This window comes from Microcaecilia unicolor, chromosome 1, assembly GCF_901765095.1.
Source record: "Microcaecilia unicolor chromosome 1, aMicUni1.1, whole genome shotgun sequence".
NCBI lineage: Eukaryota > Metazoa > Chordata > Amphibia > Gymnophiona > Siphonopidae > Microcaecilia > Microcaecilia unicolor.
In genome coordinates, this window is record NC_044031.1 from 549702766 (window position 1) to 549716602 (window position 13837).

Sequence of the window (13837 nt, forward strand, 5' to 3'; positions counted from 1 at the left end):
GGACTTGTTGCTGCTGTATAACATTGGCACACCAGTTGACACCTGAAGACCAATCTCTGCGAAAACGTCCTTTATTGGAATAACCGCGTTTACTCACAGTTAACTGCAGATCAGAGGTTGTGCCCCACTGACAACGAGTCTCCCTGGTACTGAGATGAGCAGTAGGTCAGAGCTGGCAGAATGCTGTACAATTCCCTCTTTCAGCCACATTCAAGGGAAGAACTAAGTTCTCTAACATGGCTAACACAGGAAAGAGAACTAAAACTGGTTTACAAAAATGGCCACTACCGCATGGACTACAACTGGAAACACAACAGGGCACACTCTGACCCAGTAGGCAGGGGAAAAAGCACCATGGGAGAAGAGCCTACCAACTACCAACACTGTGAGACTGTAACACAAGCTAATGAAATCACGGAGCCCAATACCCTACACCCACCACAATGCAATGCTGATGTGACCCTGTACTGCACCCGAGAGCCACATCTGACCCAGGGAAAGGCTGTGAGAGGATCGAACACATTCTGCTGTCATGAAGGTGGGTACGGCATTTGAGGCTGGCATAGAGGCTGGAAAAAAAGTTTGTAAAGTGGGGTTTTTTTGGTGGGAGGGGGTTAGTGACCACTGGGGGAGTCCGGGGAGATCATCCCTGATTCCCTCCAGTGGTCACCTGGGCAGTTGGGGCACTTTTTTGGGACTTGTTCGTGAAAAAAAAGGGTCCAAAAAACTGACTCAAAATCGCCTTCTTTTTTATTATCAGCTAAAGACGCCCATCTCTCCTCGGCTGATAACCACGCCCCAGTTCCGCCTCCACCACGCCTCCGACACGCCCCCGTCAACTTTATTTGTTTCCGTGACGGAGTGCAGTTGGAAACGCCCAAAATCGGCTTTCGATTATACCGATTTGGGCGCCTTTGCGAGATAAACATCTATCTCCCGATTTAGGTCGCACTATAGGCGTTTTTCTCTTTCGAAAATAAGCAGGATAGAGATCTAATAGCTGTGTTCTGCAGAGTTTGGAGCTTTTTTAATCGTGAGTGTGGGCAACCAAGTTAAATGACATTATAGTAATCTAGCCTAGAAACTAGCAGAGAGAGAATAAGAGAATGCAGATGTTGTGATCAAAGTACTGCTGCAGTGAGGGTAATTACCTTAGAATATAAAAGCCAGATTTGTACACCACAAAAGTTTGTGGCTGAAAAGAGAGTTGGGAGTCTAGTATAACACACAAATAGCGGAAAGACTTGACTGGGTGACTAACAGTCCCAAAAAGGGACAGGTGAGGTTTAGGGCGGGGAAGCCCCCTGAAAACCAGCAGGTGACCGTTTTTTGTTTATTTAGAACCAGTCTATGAGATAGAAGCCACTGTGATATCAACGTTAAGCAGTCCTGTAGAGGACGGATATTAGGGGAGTAAGGATTTGTAGAGAAGATCAACAGTATATAAAGTGGCAGAAATGCCGGAGGACTGGATGAGTGTAGCAAAGGGACTTAGAAATAGATTGAAAAGAAGAGGTGAGATACCTTTGGGGAGCACCAAATGTCAAGGGACACAAAGAGGACATAGCAGACTTTGTAAGAGTGACCAGTAAGAAAGGAGGAAAACTAAGTTAATATAGTACCTGATATCCCAAGGAAGAGAGCTGAGAAAGTAAGAGTGAGTGGTTAACCAAATTGAAAGCAACCAATAAGTCTAAGGATACAGCTAGCACAATATTGTGTTTATCTAAATGAGAATAGAATTCAGTCAACAGAGCTGCCAAGATGTTTCTGTACTGAAGTAACTGAAATGGGCTCAGAACCCAGATTGCCTAGGGTGGAAAGCCAGAGATTTCTCCACAAAGTTGTTCAGTTGGAGGAAGACAGTTTTCTCAAGGATTTTAGATAGAAAACACAGATTTGTTACTTGATGAAATTAGCCGCTAATGATAGATCATGGAAAGGGTTCTTTCAGATTGGACAGACTACAGCGTTTTCCAAATGGAGGGCATCTGGCCAGAAGAGAGGCTTGTATTGACAAGAGACAGAATTTCTGTATAAGACCAAGTTCTGAAGTTTTGAGCCAAGTTGCAGGAAAAGGATCTAAGGGACAAAAAGTAACCCTCATTGATGCAAGGGTTTGGATACTGAAGTTAGCATCTGAGGAGAAGGACCAAGGAGTGGAACTCAGGTTACCAGAAGTGTCAGGGGATAGAGGAATTGTGGATGATAGGGAACATTGAGGGGATCCAGGAAAATTGATATCAGCGGATACAATCATTGGAAAGGAATCTAATAGTGTTGAGATTTTTGTGGAAAAATAGAGGGAAAGGGGTCTCCACTGAAGGCCCTGGTGAATATGAGCCAGCGTGACTGGGAGAGGTTAGACTCCAAAAGATGGAGTAGAGTTTCCTGGCAGGATTAGGTTCTTATTTAATTTGGTTAGCAAAGAAAAGCCCATTGGCCTTCTTTGGGTGGTAATTATAGTCTCTTAAATGGGATTTATAGAAAGCCAAATTTGAACTCGTTTTGGACTTCCTCCAAATTCTTTCAGCCTTTCGCAGTTGCTGTTTAAGTAGTTGATGGTCACCATGATACAATGGTTTAGAATGGCGACCAGACGATGCAGTTATAGTCTTTTTGAAACCAAGGCATTAACAAGTGTAGAATGAAAGTGGGAGGTCTGTTCATCAAGTGCCAACTCTGAAAAGTTGATAGGGAATTTAAAGAGGGACAGAGACAAAGTACTGGGATCAATCTTAGCTAAGGACCTGGACACACAAGAAGAAGGTAGTGGAACATGAAGAGGAGCCCTAGCTGGGATGGTAAAACGAATCAGACCAGGGCATCTGGTTCATAGTCCGGATCGATGGGACCAAGAAAGTGTCCATGTGAGAGAGAGCTAGATCCAAGATATGCCCCACCCCCCTCAATGTTTAAGACCAAGGTCAGTTAAGAAGGTCAGGAAGTATTTTACCCATGGTTGGTCAGGGGAATCAATGTGGAAATTAAAATCTCCAAGCATACGAACATTAGGAAAGAGTACAGTAGCATCTGCAATTGCCTGAAAACATGAGTCCCATTGCACTTGGGACAAGGAAAGTATGCAATAAAAAAGAAACAAGGTAAACGGAGTGGAAGGTCCCAAGAAGCACACAGGCAAGCAGTCTACAAAATCCAGAACATCAATAAAAAAGAGCAAATCCACGAGGTGGAGCATATGGGAGCTGCCTATGTGACAGGCTGCAGCTGCCTGGAGAAATGCAGCTTTGCTATTTGTGGGCATTGTTTTACATCCTGCTTTGTATCAACCAGAGAGGGAAAGAATATACTTGCTCCTGCTGATTTGTGTTAAGCCCCTAACGCAGCCATTGAAAGGGTGAAACATGGCCATATTGGGCTGTTAGACGAATGTTGTTTGTTGCTTTTACCATGTGGGTTTGTTGTTCTTTTTGCTAAACGGAAGAAGTACAGCCCTGATCTTCAGTACTTCCGCATACGGTAGTGCCGGTTGAACTCTGAGATTTGCAGGTTTTTAGAATAAAAGATTACCAGACCCCCACCCTTCTTAAAGGGTCTTCTGAAAGAGAAAACTTCATAACCATTAGGAACAGAGTCCTACAAGTAGCTTTCTTCTTCATTTCTTATCCAAGTCTCAGTACAGCAAAGTATATCTAGTTTAGAGGATATAATAAGGTCACGATTAGCACTGTTTTTTGAACGTAGTGACCTGCAATTTAACAGGCCAACAGATATAGGAAGGTCAGAGATAGAACACACTGATGTGCGAGATATGTTGTACATGATCGAAGATAACCATCAGGGCAGTTGCCAAAGTATACTGGGATCGAGAACACCCGGGCAAGATCCGACGGGTTAACGGAGATAGCGTGACATCCCAAAAACAGGCAAGAGAATAGTAAAAGAAAACAAAAGAGTATCTGAAAATCCAAAGCCATGTTGTGGCGGAAAGACTAAAACAAAACAGCAGGTTCAGTGCTGTAATAGCCATGGAATAAGATATAATGGCACATGCCTCCCAAACAGAGAGAGCTGCTGGAGCCTTTAGGTTATACTAGTTGGGAACTTTGTCGTTCCAGGGAGTTAACGCTTACATCACTTGATGATGAGGGGAGACTTGGAAAGTACAGTTGGAAGTCAGGGAGATTAGGGGAGTGAAGTCCAAAAATCACAAGTAAGCATCACATGATGGTGAGAGGAGACTTGAAATGCACAGTGGGAAGTCAAGGAGAGTAGGGAAGTGAATTCCAAAAATCACAAGTAAGCGATTCCTGTCTTCTCCTTTCATTCAGTTGCTCTCTTTTGTAGGCTAAAAATAAATAAATAAACACCTCTCTACATTTTATTCTTTTAGCTATTGTCATCTACTTATATTTTATTTTTGTTACATTTGTACCCCGCGCTTTCCCACTCATGGCAGGCTCAATGCGGCTTACATGGGGCAATGGAGGGTTAAGTGACTTGCCTAGAGTCACAAGGAGCTGCCTGTGCCTGAAGTGGGAATTGAACTCAGTTCCTCAGTTCCCCAGGACCAAAGTCCACCACCCTAACCACTGGGCCACTCCTCCATAGGCATAGGGAGGATAAATTTCAAAGCCACAGACTAAGTAGTGAGTTCGTTGTTGCCAAGTCCTACTATATAGAACAGTCAAGGTCCAATAAAGATAAATTGATGGTTCAGGACACACATGCATATGCCAACACCTTCTTTATTCGAAAAAAGCAATTATTAACTACAAAGAACTATATAAAAACAATGGGGCTCATTTTCAAAGCACATAGGCTTACAAAGTTCCATAGGATACTATTGGGCTCATTTTCGAAAGAGAAGGACGTCCATCTTTCGACATGAATTGGAAGATGAACATCCTCCCAGGGACGTTCAAATCTGTATAATCGAAACCCAATTTAGGACGTCCCCAACTGCACTCCGTCGCAAGGACGTCCAAAGTTCAAGAGGGCGTGTCATAGGCGTAGCAAATGCGGGACTTGGGCGTGCCTGACACTTGGACATCCTTGCCCATAATCGAAAAAAACAAGGATGTCCCCGAAGAATACTTGGACGTTTTCACCTGGACCTGTTTTTATTACGACTATTAGGGGCATAATCGAAAGAGAAGGGCGCCTATCTTTCGACACAATTCGGAAGATGGGCGTCCTTCTCGCAGGGTCACCCAAATCAACATAATTGAAAGCCGATTTTGGGCGTCCCCAACTGCTTTCTGTCATGGGGAAGACCAAAGTTCACGGGGGCGTGTCGGCACAATAGCGAAGGCGGGACTGGGGCGTGATTAAGAGATGGGCATCCTCGGCCGATAATGGAAAAAAGAAGGGCATCCCTGATGAGCACTTTGCCAACTTTACTTGGTCCATTTTGTTTCATGACCAAGCCTCAAAAAAGTGCCCGAACTGACCAGATGACCACCGGAGGGAATTGAGGATGACCTCCCCTGACTCCCCCAGTGGTCACTAACCTCCTAACACCCTAAAAAAACAACTTTAAAAACTTTTTTTGCCAGCCTCTATGCCAGCCTTAAATGTCATACTCAGATCCATCGCAGCAGTAAGCAGGTCCCTGGAGCAGTTTTAGTGGGTGCAATGCACCTCAGGCAGGCGGACCCAGGCCCACCCCCCCCCCTACCTGTTACACTTGTGGTGGTAAATGTTGAGCCCTCCAAAACCCACCACAAATCCACTGTACCCACATGTAGGTGCCCCCCTTCACCCGTAAGGGCTATGGTAGTGGTGTACAGTTGTGGGTATTGGGTTTTTTTTTGGGGGGGGGGGGGGTTGGGAGGCTCAGCACACAAGGTAAGGGAGCTATATTTCTTGGAGCAATTTATGAAGTCCACTGCAGTGCCCCCTAGTTGGTGTCCTGGCATGTCAGGGGGACCAGTACACTACAAATGCTGGCTCCTCCCATGACCAAATGGCTTGCATTTGGCTGTTTTTGACATGGACATCTTTGGTTTCGAAAATCGCCAAAAATCAGAAATGTCCATGTCTAGGAATGTCCAAATCTAGGGACGGCGAAATTTAAGGATTTGGACGTCCCTGACGGTATTTTCGAAATGAAAGATGGACGTCCATCTTGTTTCAAAAATACGGGTTTCCCCGCCCCTGAATCTGGACATTTTGCAAGGACGTCCAAATCGCAAGTAGGAGGTCACTTTCGAAAATGCCCCTCTATGTAACTTTGTAAGTCTAAGTGCTTTGAAAATATGCCTCAATGTTAGCAAACATAAACTTCAACCTCATGTTTCCTCCCCCTTCCCCTCTCCATTGAGCCACACAGCATTTGTATTTCACATGTGTAATACACACAGAGGGCATAATCGAACGGGGAACCCAAGTTTTCCTGAGGACGCCTTCGCAGGATGTCCCGGCGAAGGGGCGGGGAAACCTGTATTATCGAAACAAGATGGGCAGCCGTCTTTCGTTTCGATAATATGGTCGGGGACACCCAAATCTCAACATTTAGATCGACCTTAGAGATGGTCGTCCCCATGTTTCAGCGATAATGGAAACCGAGGATGCCGATCTCAGAAACGACCAAATCCAAGCCATTTGGTCATGGGAGGAGCCAGCATTCGTAGTGCACTGGTCCCCCTGACATGCCAGGACACCAACCAGGCACCCTAGGGGGCACTGCAGTTGACTTCACAAATTGGTCCCAAGTGCATAGCTCCCTTACCTTTGGTGCTGAGCCCCACAACCCCCCCCCCCCAAAACCCACTCCCCACAACTGTACAACACTACCATAGCCCTAAGGGATGAAGGGGGTATCTACATGTGGGTACAGTGGGTTTGTGGTGGGTTTTGAAGGTCTCACATTTACCACCACAAGTGTAACAGGTGGGGGGGGATGGGCCTGGGTCCGCCTGCCAGAAGTGCACTGCACCCACTAAAACTGCTCCAGGGACCTGCATACTGCTGTCATGGAGCTGGGTATGGCATTTGAGGCTGGCAAAAAATATTTTTAAAGGTTTTTTTTTAGGGTGGGAGGGGGTTAGTTACCACTGGGGGAGTAAAGGGAGGTCATCCCCGATTCCCTCCGGTGGTCATCTGGTCAGTTCGGGTATCTTTTTGAGGCTTGGTCGCAAGAAAAAATGGACCAAGTAAAGTCGGCCAAGTGCTCGTCAGGGACGCCCTTCTTTTTTCCATTATCGGCAGAGGACGCCCATGTATTAACACGCCCCAGTCCCGCCTTCGCTATGCTTCTGACGCCCCCGGGAACTTTGGTCGTCCCCGCGATGGAAAGGAGTTGAGGGCGCCCAAAATCGGCTTTCGATTATGCCGATTTGGGCGACCTCGGGAGAAGGACGCCCATCTCCCTATTTGTGTCGAAAGATGGGCGCCCTTCTCTTTCAAAAATAAGCCTGACAGTCACTCATGATTCTTATACTTAATTTGTGAATCACAGACCATCGAAGTCTGCCCACTATCAACAATCCTTCTTTAGTGGAGTTCCTGTCAAAGCATCATTCCTTCTTCTCTTAAATCTTATTTAACCATACTGTACAAGAATTGACCCATCCCATAGAAGGCCAGGTACCCAAGATTTACTCTTGTTTTTCTTAATGGGCTCCCAGTCATATGAAACGGGTGCCAGTATAGTCGAATTACGTTCTCAACTATCCATCATTTTGTGGAAGGGGCTGATATTTTCTTGTTAGGTATGTGCTGTGTGCGCAAGGGGGTGGGATTAAGGAAAGGAAAACCCCACAGAGCACAGTAGCGAAATCTTGCTTTCCACAGTCTCCGCACCCAAATCTATGTTGCAGACATCCCTGAGTAACAGCATCTCTATAAAGTCCTGAAAGGAGAAGGTGAATATATCCAGACCTACATGAGACAAATACCATCAGGATGGTATACCCCACACAGGACTCTGCCAACAGGCCATGTGCAGTAGAGAAGTCCATAATGGACCTCATAAACATTACAAATCCATTTATTTATATATTTTTTCTGGTCTTCATTACAGCTGTATGGGATTATATATCCTCTCAGTATGTTGTTGGATCAATCCATATGCATATTAAGGAGTACTCAAGCCAAATTCAGATACACAAAACTAATCAAAGTTGTTAAAACAAATGCGGAATGTGAAAAATTGCAGGAAGACCTTAGGAAACTAGAAAACTGGGCATCCAAATGGCAGATGGAATTTAATGTGGACAAATTCAAAGTGATGCACACAGGGAAGAATAATCCAAATCGTAGTTATTTGATGCTAGGATCCACGTTAGGAGTCAGCACGCAAGAAAAAGATCTAGGTGTCATTATAGACAATACACTTAAATCTTCTGTGCATGGTGCAACGGAAGCCAAAAAAAAGTAACCAGGATGCTAGGAATTATTAGGAAAAGGATGGTAAATAAGACCAAGAATATTATAATACCTCTGTATTGCTCCAAGGTGCAACCTCACCTTGAGTATTGCAATTCAGTTCTGGTTGTCGTATCTCAAAAAAGATATAGCAGAATTAGAAAAGGTTCAAAGAAGGGTGACCAAAATGATGAAGCAGATGGAACTCCTCTTATATGAGGAAAGGCTAAAGAGGTTAGGGCTCTTCAGCTTGGAAAAGAGACAGCTGAGGGGGGATGTGATTGAAATCTACAGAGACCTGAGTGGTGTAGAATGGGTAAAACTGAAGCGATTTTTTTACTCTTTCAAAAAGTACAAAAACTAGAGGACACTCAATGAAATTACATGGAAATACTTTTAAAACAAATGGGAGGGAATATATTTCACTCAACAAATATTTTATCTCCTGAACTCATTGCCAGAAGATGTGGTAACAGCAGTTAGCGTATTTGGGTTTAAAAAGGTTTGAACAAGTTCCTGGAGGAAAAGTCCATAGTCTGCTACTGAGTTAGACATAAGGGAAGCCACTGCTTGCCCTGGAATTGGTAGCATGTAATGTTACTGTTATTTGGGTTTCTGCCAGGTATTTCTGACCTGCATTGGCCATTTTTTGAAGCAGGTTCCAGGGCTATATGGACCATTGGTCTGACCCTGTATGGCTATTCTTATGTTCTTATTTTATCATCACCAAAATCCGAATTATTACCCTCAAACGGAGTTGAAGATGCGGCATATGTCAGATTACGCATGAGAGACTTACCAGCCGATGGTACCTGATTGATTGCCATTTGCTGGGTCAGCACATTTGTTTGACTGAGCCGACTCAACTCTCAAGATGTAGTGGTGTTATTGCAGTTCTGCAGCTGCTATGCCATGCAGGTCGACCTGTTGATATAATTCCATGATGCGGTCATCAGTTTCTAACTGAGCTAATGAATTGGGTCCATCCTTGGAAAGCCTCATATGCTTAGCCAGCGGTGTATCTGAAGTGGCTGTCCTTCCTTGCAGTGGCTCTTCATGTAGCCTTCTCGCTTCCTTTTCCAACTTTGGTTTTTATGACGGCACATCTCTGCAATATAGGCATCGATAAAGAACAATAAATCAGTTTATGTAAAAGTGAAGGCCCAGCCTCCTTTGAGATCACACTATATCTTCTCATAGGGCTCCAATAACCTAGATTTAAGCTCCAAATACTTTTGATTGCCCATGCTGGCTAAATCCCACCATCTTTTAAAAAAAAATATATGTACATAATATATATAAGATCTCTTCAACAATTTGTTATATGACCCACTGCTTGAAAACCAGAACAGCAGGAGTCATGGCTCCATTGTGTCTGCCATTCTGAAAGACCTCAGCAATATGGCTGCCGTGTTAGTTATGCTACTTTTGAGCAGGGACTGTCTTTTCTTCATGTTCAATTGTGAAGCGCTGCGTACGACTGGTAGCGCTATAGAAATGATTTATTGAGTACTAAGCAGAAAGACCCTTCTAACATACCAGCTATGTTCAGTCCCTTTTTCCCCTTGCTCTTTACTGTGTCTCAAAGTGGCCACTGCTAGGTAGCCAACCCCAGTATGGCTACCACTGAGAAAACAACCCCAATATGACTGCCACATAAAGAGATAGATGCCTTCCTCCTAGCTGATGGTACCCACCCCAATATTGGCATGCACATTTATATCTGCCCTACAATAGGCCCTGCTAATAGCGCACCATAAATCACACTTTTAAGAACTTAATGCACTATAGTGAAAGTTTCAGCAATTTGCAAGTGTAGAATTTATTTGTAATAACTGGTATATTTATGAAATTGAAAGTAAAAATGCTTTAGTTTTATATTTAAAAAAATAAAAACTATGCAGACAGCTGTAAATAGCTAATTTTGTATTTTCTATAATGGAGATTAAGGGCCCTGTTTACTAAGGTGTGCTAGTGTTTTTAGCGCACGCTAACTCTAGAGACACCCATAGGAATATATGAGTGTCTCTAGCATTAGTATGCGCTAAAAACACTGCCGCGCCTACAGCACAGTTTAGTAATCAGGGCCCTAACTTCCTTAAACATCTGTAGTGGATAGCCAGATTGAAAACCTGGTCAGATGTATTTAGCAGTTTTGTACTAGAAGTAAAATGGTAGAATCCTCTTAGCACTTCTGGCTCTATGATTTGTTTTTCTGTTCAAGAAAACAAGCATTGTTTCCTAACAACATTAGAAAATAAAGTAATGTTTTCTCTGTGGTTTCTTCCAGTTGTGCCAATTCTGCATTTCATCCATGGTTCAGTACGGAATTCAGATTCTGCAGATTGAAGACAAAATGACAATAATTAATAACACTTCATTCCAGGTTTTCTACAGTCCACAAATGTCTATTTCAAGACAACTTTCTGGAGAGGAGGTAAAAGCGACTGAGAGATTTCTTTTCACTGTGTTTCTGTGTGTGGGTGAATGCAAGCATTCTTTGAATCTAGTTTTCTTCCTGGAAAAAAAAATCACAAGAGAGAATATATCACTGAAACAAGTCAATCATAAAAAGTTAAGTAATTTTATGTTGTTTTAATTTAAAAAGGAAATCATCATAAATACAGCCCTGGGAATGAGCAGGGATCAAAAAATTGTGACATTATAACAGATCCCTACACATTTCAGGATTAGTTCTGCCTGGTCCCCATCTGTTCAGAGACTACTGCTGTAATATAGGCCAAATAATCCATAATAGCTGTAGAAGCTGTTCAGGGAATTTGTACAAGGTGCTTAGAGAGTGGAGGCACATCTGCTTTGCAGTCTGCAATGTCTGAGCTATTACTTTGTGCAGAAGAAGCAAACCAGATCTAGAGCCATAGCTTTACAGGCATGTGTATGTGTTTTGGATTTAATGGAGATGCAGCATGTAATTTATGTGCGTGTCTTTATTACCATAGAGCATCGGACTTCAATAAAGAGGAACAAAACATGGCCTGTAGCCATTACCACTTTCTGCTTTGATTCTGTCAGTTTTTAGAAGTTAAGCAGCATTTGGCCTGACCAATAGTTAGATAAGAGAATTCCAAGAAACACTGGGTACATGTTGAATTGGACTTTTCTTCCCTCTTAACCTTACTGAACCCAGTACTTGCAGTGAGAAAGGGGCATTTTTTTAAATGTAAGACCACCTGCATGGACATTACGGGGAGAATTCTATATATGGTGCCTTAAAAATTGGTGCCAAAAAAACACACGGTGCCTAAAGTTACATGTAGTTTATAGAATACGCTCATGTACCATTCTTTAGGCGCACCCATTTAGGCCACCTAAAACCAGGCCTAAATACCTGTGCCTAAGTTAGGCGCAGAGCAGGGTATATTCTGTAATAGTGTGCATAGTTTTTTTGAAATGCCCACAACCTGCACATTCCACACCCATGGTCATGCCCCCTTTTCAACTGTGCACATTAGAATTTACTCACATTATGCTATAGAATACACCTAGAAAGTGGTTTGCGTACATTCTAATTAAAGGCAATTAGTGCCGCTAATTACTTAAGTACCAATTATCAGTGCTGATTGGCTTGTTGATCAATTAAGTTGTGTGCGCAATTTGGCCTTGCAGCCAAATTAACAGGCACAACTTATGGCACCATATATAGAATTTGGGGGTAAGAGGATGGTTTTATAAGCATTTTCTGCATCTAAAGCATGGAAAAGGACTCTTATAAAATTGTGCAGTCTAATATGGTCATATAATTACACATGCTGAAAATATGGGGGCATAATTTGGGTATTAGGTAAACCAGGAGAAGAATTGTTATATATATGCATATTTTCTCACATATTTGTGTGTATTCATAGAGTGCATGTACACATTTGTAGCAAAGCAGGTATACATTTGTAGATAAGAATTTGTGCAAAACTGTATATAGTTCAAGTTGCATATTTTATCAAGCTGCATAGGTGGCTAAGGGGGTCGTTTTCAAAGCACAGACTTACAAAGTTCCATAGGTTACTATCCTGCTTATTTTCGAAGGAGAAGGGTGGCCATCTTCCGACACAAATCGGGAGATGGCCGGCCTTCTCCTAAGGCCGGCCAAATCAGTATAATCGAAAGCCGATTTTGGCCGCCTTCAACTGCTTTCCATCGCAGGGCTGGCCAAAGTTCAAGGGGGCATGGCGGCAGTGTACTGAAGGCGGGACTGGGGCATGGCTAAGAGATGGCCAGCCTCGGCCGATAATGGAAAAAAGAAGGCCGGCCCTGACGGGCATTTGGCCGACTTTACTTGGTCCCTTTTTGTTCACGACCAAGCCTCGAAAAGGTGCCCGAACTGACCAGATGACCACCAGAGGGAATCGGGGATCACCTCCCCTTACTCCCCCATTGGTCACCAACCCCCTCCCACCCAAAAAAAAATTTAAAAAAAAAAAATTTTTTGCCAGCCTCTATGCCAGCTTCAGATGTCATACCCAGCTCCATCACAGCACTATGCAGGTCCCTGGAGCAGTTTTTAGTGGGTACTGCAGTGCACTTCAGGCAGGTGGACCCAGGCCCCCCCCCCCCCACCTGTTACACTTGTGGTGGTAAATGGGAGCCCTCCAAAACCCACTGTACCCACATCTAGGTGCCCCCCGTTACCCTTTAAGGGCTATGGTAGTGGTGTACAGTTGTGGGTAGTGGGTTTCGGGGGCCTCAGCACCCAAGGTAAGGGAGCTATGCACCTGGGATCAATTTGTGAAGTCCACTGCAGTGCCCCCTAGGGTGCCCAGTTGGTGTCCTGGCATGTGAGGGGGACCAGCGCACTACAAATGCTGGCTCCTCCCACGACCAAATGGCTTGGATTTGGCCGGGTTTGAGATGGCCGCCATTAGTTTCCATTATCGGTGAAAACCAATGGCGGCCATCTCTAACGCCGGCCATCTCTAAGGGCGGCCCGAATGTTGAGATTTGGCCGGCGCCGACCGTATTATCAAAACGAAAGATGGCCGGCCATCTTGTTTCGATAATACAGTCGGATACGCCGCTTAACGGGGCTGTCATTAGAGATGGCCGCCCTTATAGATGGGCGCCCCCGTTCGATTATGCCCCTCCACGTAGCTTTGTAAGTCTAAGTGCTTTGAAAATATGCCTCTATTATTATTTACTAGGAAAAAAGGGCCCGTTTCTGAAACGAATGAAACGGGCGCTAGCAAGGTGTTTGTCCTCCGATGCATGGCAGCAGGCCAGGCCATCCATGCCCCTCCCCAGAGCTGTGCAGTCGTCCCAGCCCCCGAGATCGTCGGTCACCGGTTCTCCGCGCCTTCCTCCGTCCCTGTGGACGCTACCCACCACCCCAGGTCAGTCGGTCGCTCCCCCACACAGGTCACCGCACCGCCCACAACTTTGCCGCTGCACACGCCTCCCCCCCTTTTCTAAGAACGGCGCACGCCCCCTCCATTGAACTAACACAGCCAATACCTGAGAAACGCAACAGTACAGCACATCGCTTCCTTTCAGGTCT

The 13837-nt window shown here is 44.5% G+C and overlaps 1 protein-coding gene across 1 annotated transcript in view; it reads left to right on the forward strand.

Annotated features, from left to right (window-relative positions):
- Window positions 1–13837, forward strand: part of VPS13B (vacuolar protein sorting 13 homolog B) — a 1674799-nt gene that overhangs the window by 1517852 nt on the left and 143110 nt on the right. Inside the window, 1 exon segment of the mRNA XM_030217225.1 lies at window positions 10622–10768. Coding sequence (XP_030073085.1) covers window positions 10622–10768 — 147 coding nt within the window.